This window comes from Rhinolophus sinicus, chromosome 16 (genome assembly GCF_057876585.1).
Source record: "Rhinolophus sinicus isolate RSI-liver-muscle chromosome 16, RSI-T2T, whole genome shotgun sequence".
Classification (NCBI taxonomy): domain Eukaryota; kingdom Metazoa; phylum Chordata; class Mammalia; order Chiroptera; family Rhinolophidae; genus Rhinolophus; species Rhinolophus sinicus.
In genome coordinates this window covers 131,017,960-131,023,959 of record NC_142516.1, presented here as the reverse complement: position 1 = coordinate 131,023,959, position 6,000 = coordinate 131,017,960, and the positions used below count along the sequence as shown (strand labels likewise).

The 6,000-nt window shown below is 38.5% G+C and overlaps 1 protein-coding gene across 1 annotated transcript in view; it reads right to left on the bottom strand.

The window, feature by feature from the left end:
* Positions 1–3,908: 3,908 nt before the first annotated feature.
* The window catches only part of KCNU1 (potassium calcium-activated channel subfamily U member 1), a 119,587-nt gene continuing 117,495 nt past the window's right edge, over positions 3,909–6,000 (bottom strand). The window contains exon 27 of the mRNA XM_074331502.2: positions 3,909–4,302. Coding sequence (XP_074187603.2) covers positions 3,909–4,302 — 394 coding nt within the window. The remainder of the gene's footprint in view (positions 4,303–6,000) is intronic.

The following is a 6,000-nucleotide window of genomic DNA, read 5'->3' as shown; positions in this document are numbered from 1 at the left end:
GGATACATACAACCCACACAAGGGACACTCCTGGAGCACCTGGATCAGGTGACCAGAGGCTGTGCCAAGGCACCAGAGGGCACTTACTACATAAGGCAACTTGGCCAAGCCTGGGAGACATAACAGATCTACTTAATATATAGAAACAGAGAATCAGCCAAAATGAGGAAACAAAAAAAAAAGAAAGAAAGAAAAGAAAAAGAAAAAAAAGGAAAAAAATGCATCTCAAGTGAAAGAACAGGAGAAAACTCCAGAAAAGAAACTACACAAAATGGAGGCAAGCAACCTACTACCAAGTACAGAGTTCAGAACAATGGTTATAAGGATGCTCAAGGAACTTAGTGAGAACTTCAACAAAGAAATAGGAAGCATAAAAGGGATATAGAAACCATAAAAGAGAACCAGTCAGAAGTGAAGAACACAATAACTGAAATGAAGAATGCACTAGAAGGAATCACCAGCAGACTAGATGAAGCAGAGGACTGAATCATCAATTTGGAAGACAAGGTATCAGAAAACACCCAATTGGAAGAGCAAAAAGAAAAAAGAATAAAAACAATAAGGAGAGTTTAAGAGACCTCTGGGGCAACATCAAGTGTAGCAATATTTACATCATAGAGTTACCAGAAGGAAAAGAGAGAAAGCAAGGAATTGAAAACCTATTTGAAGAAATAATGACTGAAAACTTTCCTAACCTGGCGAGGGAAATAGACATATAAGCCCAGGAAGTGCAGAGAGTCCCATACGAGATGAACCCACGCACACCAACACCAAGACACATAATTAGAATGACAAAGGTTAAAGAAAACAGAGAAGCCTAAAAGCAGGCCGAGAAAAGCAACTAGTAACTTATAAGGGAGCCCCCCAAATAAGATTATCAGCTGATTTCCCAACAGAAACTTTGCAGGCCAGAAGGGATTGGCACAAAATATTCAATGTGATGAGGAAACACAAGAACCTACAACCAGTATTACTCTACCCACTGAGGCTATCATGTAGAATCGAAGAACAGATAAAGCGCTTCCCAGACAAGAAAAAGCTAAAGGAGCTCATCACCACCAAACCAGTATTACAAGAAATTTTAAAGGGACTTCTTTAAGATGGAGGAAAAAAAATCAAAATAATGAATAATAAAATGGCAATAGCTACATATCTATCAACAATTACTTACAATGTAAATGAATTAAATGCTCCACTCAAAAGACATAGGAAGGCTGAAAGGATAAGAAAACAAAACCCTTACATAATGCTACCTATAAGAGAATGACTTCAGATTGAAAGATATACACAGACTGAAAGTGAAGGGATGGAAAAAGTTATTTCATGAAAATGGAAACTTTAAAAACAAAAAAAATCTGGTGTAGCCATACTTATACCAGACAAAATAGACTTTAAAACAAAGGCTATAACAAGAGACAAAGAAGGACCTAGTAATCCCACTTTTGGGTATTTATCTGAAGAAACCCAAAACCCTACTTTGAGGGGACATGTGCATCCATATGTTCATTGCAGCATTGTTTACAATGGCCAAGTTGTGGTGGCAGCCTGTGAGTCTGTCAATGGAAAATGGATAAAGAGGAGGTGGTACATAGACTGGAAAATTACTCAGCCAGGGAAGGGAATGGTTTTTTGCCATCTGTGTGGTACGAATGGACCTGGAGGGTATTATGCTAAGTGGAGTATGTAAGACAGAGAAAGACAGATGCAATATGATTTCACTTATATGTGGAATCTAAAGAAGAAATAAAACAAACAAAACAGAAACAAACTCATAGGTACAGAGAACATACTCATGGGAGGGGGTCAGGGATGAGTGAAAAAAGGGAAGCGATTAAGAAGTACAAATTGGTTGTTACACAGTAATCATGGGGATATAGGGTATAGCGTGAGAAATATAGTCAATAATATTGTAATAACTATGTATGGTCTCATACTGGTAATAGACTTTTTGGGTGATAGACGGGAGGAGGTTGGGGGGCAGGGTGAAGGGATTAAGAAGAACAAACTGGTAGTTACAAAACAGTCATGGGGATGTAAAGCAAAGCACAGGGAATATAGTCAATAATATGGTAATAACTAGGTATAGTGCCAGGTGGGTACTAGACTAGTCAGGGGGATCATTTCTTAAACTATACTAATGTCTACTATGCTGTACAATTAAAATTAATATAATATTGAATGTCAACTGTACTTGAAAAATTAAAAAGAGGGGGAACAGGTAAAGGTGAATAAGAGGTCCAAATTTTCAGGTATAACAAATAAATCATGGGGATGTAATGTACAGCATAGGGAATATAATATTGTGATAGCATGGTATGGTGTCAGATGGTTGCTGGACTTACCATGGTGATCATTTCTTTAGATATATAAATGTTGAATAACTGTGGTGTACATCTGAAACTAATATAATGTTGTATATTAGCTATATTTTAATAAAAATCTTTTAGAAAATTAAGTATAATATAAAGAAAAAATAATGGAAAAGTGGTGGGGGGATTTGTATCATAAACCTTCTAACTGTATATTAAACCTTCAATATAAAAATTTGAAAAAAAGAAAATAAATTTCCTTGGTCTCTGACAACTTTCCTTATACTTTTTTTCCACATAAATTGATTTCATTACAACCAAAGCTTAATTAATACAAAATTGTATTTCCTGTGGATGAATTTTTTTTTTTCAGTTTTGTTTTACTTATTTTATTTGTGTGCTTGGAGGCATAATGCGTGTTAAGTGCTGGAGTCAAATAAACCAGGTTTAAATATTCATTTGATTATTTACTAGCTAATTTGGACACACTCAAACTAAAAATGTGTTATTTGTCTGAAATTCAAATTTAACCTGGTATACTTTATTTGCCAACCTTATCGTGACATAGTTTCCTCCTTTGTAAAGTGGAGGTAATAATATCAAATCAGCAAAGATGGTATTTAAAATGTGAAGGATATCATAAAAATCATGTAAAACAATTTATGAGAAGTATGGTTTATTTTGCTTCCCTCTTCCTTTCTATCTAGTTTGTATCTATAACACAAGAAGGCATTGCTTATAAAGCTCATAAAGTTCATCCTTATAAGACCACCATACTTCCTGGATGTCCTGAACTTTTGTTTACTGTGTTATCAGGTTAATACCTAGATTAAATTACTTAATTGAAGATAAGGTTTATAGAACAGTGTATTTGTTCCTTTTGGAATATGGGGAAATATTTTATACTTTTTATGCCATGATGTCTTTATTCTTGAATTAGAGAATTTGGGAGGTTATATTTCAATCTACGCGATACGTTTCAATCTATCCCATCCCATGTAATCTAATATTCATTCTTGAGCCAGGCATATACCTAGGTCTTAGTTTTATACAAACTGGTTGCCAGTTCAAACCAGCATCTTCCCATCTTCTCATCTGGTCTTTGTGACCTCCTATAGAGAGAGATGAAGAAAGAAAAAGCATGAGAGAAAAAGAGAGATAATATACTAGTGTACTATTTGCCTGTTTGAGGATAAAGAATGTAAGATTCTTGATTTGGGGGCTCTTTATTTCTTGTCTCTGGTGTCTAGTTTTCACTGTTATCTTGATTACTTGTATTCCCTGACTGGAGGAACCCAGCAAGCGCTGAAGGACTTCTTTAACACAGCTCAGACTAACATGTTTCCTACTTAAAAGACACAGAGCAATGAACTTTCCTTCCAGAGGCATTTATCATATATTTCTTTATTTATCACGCCAGATCCAGTGGGATTGGATCAGCCTTCTGCTTCTTCTCAAATAATGTGGGCTTGCTGATCGACCACTAAGCAATGGGCATGAAAATGGCATGCTTCCATTTTTATTTTCCTTGTTCAGTCACCATCTCTGGAGATGCCTTATAAGTAGCAAGCTAGGAGCTTGTGGAGAATATCGGCAGGTCTAGTTTGACTTTGGATACGCAGAAACGTTGTACTTTATGGTCTCCTTCATGTTTGCCTTTCCATTTTCCTTCATGGTTTCGCCTAGATGTGTCTGAGGTAATGGTTTACCACTGTGAGTCAAAATGGCTTGTTTATAATCACTATCAAGAGTAGTTTTTGGCTCCAAAGAATGGACTAATGTATTTAAGGATTGTGTTGTCGTCTGTTCAACAGGAGGATAATTTATGTCTGTAGGTGCCTCTGATGTCAGTGGAATAATGTTTATAATTTCATTTGGACCTTGATATGAAGTATTACCCTTTTTGTAACAAGAAATGTTGAAAGGGACAGCACAGAACACAAGATCTGAGGGCAGAAGCTTAAACTCATTGGCTGGCCGAGTGATCACAAACCTGTAAGAAAAGGCAAAGATGAATCTGAGCCTCCGCAGCTGGAACAGTATGGCTACAGGCAATGGCCAAAGTAAGGCAGTCATTGGGCTGGGCCAAGGGAGGCAATGTTTTTTGCTTTGCTTTGCTTCATTGGTTTCTTGTGAATAGTAAATGTCTCTGAAATAGTGCAGTAGAAGAGGTCATACACTAGGAACTGGGAGACTGGCTTTGTCCCTGCCTCTGACACTAACCATCTCTGACTGTACCCATGGCATCTCCGTTCTCTGGGCCTTGCTTTTCTCATTATCTTGTTGGGAGAGGGGTAGGGGAGTGGTTTGGACTGACATCTCTAATGGCCTTTCTGACTCCAGGTTTCTATGTTCTTAATATCCACTACAATAAAAAATTCCATTGGCACAATACTTAGCCACGCTTTATCAAAACTGGAAGATTACTTGCACTCAGTTATTTCCATCCTGGCTTACACCTACCCTAATGCTTATGCCACCAACTTTCACACAGAATTTTGTGTGGTCAGTGAAAAAAAGAAACAAATATTAGACTAAAGTGCCTTTTGAAACCTTGACTGGTAAGTAAACAGTGAATGTCAATGAGTCCTAAAGAACACTCGGAGCCTGGACCTACATGGAAAGAAAGCAGGGAGGCAGGATGCCTCAGGACAATAGCAGGCACAGAGCAAATCCTTAATAACTGTGAGTTACATTAATTAATACACCAGTGTTCATGTCAGAATGCTGTGGCAGGATAACCTTTTAGGCCTTTCATCCTGCATTTCGTCATTGCTGCCCCAAATAATCACCTCTTCTTTCCTAAACACCAAACTCAATGAAACACTGACCTTCTTTCACTGAATAATCTTCCCACTTTTATCTTGCCCAGTGAGTGTTCTGTAACCTTTATAATATTCTCAACAAGATCTACTATAATCACATACTCCTTTTAAAACAGAAATATTATTTCCTTCCATGAGGTCTTCTCAAGTGTGGGCTGCACATTCTCCCAACTACCATGTTCCACAGGGTTTCCAGAGGTGTTGGGGAATGGGGATGGAATTCAGGGAGAAGGAGAAGGAGGGAGAGAGGGAGGGTGACTGGGAGGGAAGGAGGGAGAGGGAGAGGGAGAGGGGGAGGGGGAGGGGGAGGGGGAGGGAGAGGGGGAGAGAGGGAGAGGGGGAGAGAGAGAGAGAGAGAGAGAGAGAGAGAGAGAGAGAGAGAGAAAGAGAGAGAGAGACCAGCATCATTCATGCTTCCTAATGCTGCTTCCAGAACATCACTCTTCCCCACCATCTTTGTGGTTAATATTCTACAGCCCTATCACCCTCCCTCTTGATTCATCAGTGTCATCTGTAGACCTCCATGTTTATTTAGGCCTTTGGCACTTGGGACACTTTTTCTTTCAAACTCTAGTGTCCCTGTCATCTTACATACCTGCAGTGTCTATGTGGTTTACAACTCCAACATCCAGACACATTCCTTTGACTTCTACTACCCAGTGATCTTTATCTCCTGGCCACAAACTGGATGTTATCATTTCCTGGCATGTCCCACCTCTAAAATCTTAGGCTTCAATATATCACTCTCTGACCACAACTTCTATCATTCTTTCTCTGTCATTCCCTTCCAGAATGACAGAGAAAGAGTACAGCTACTCTTCAGCTTCAGCAGGACCTCCGATCCTTTGTCCTTGCAGTTTAGTGTT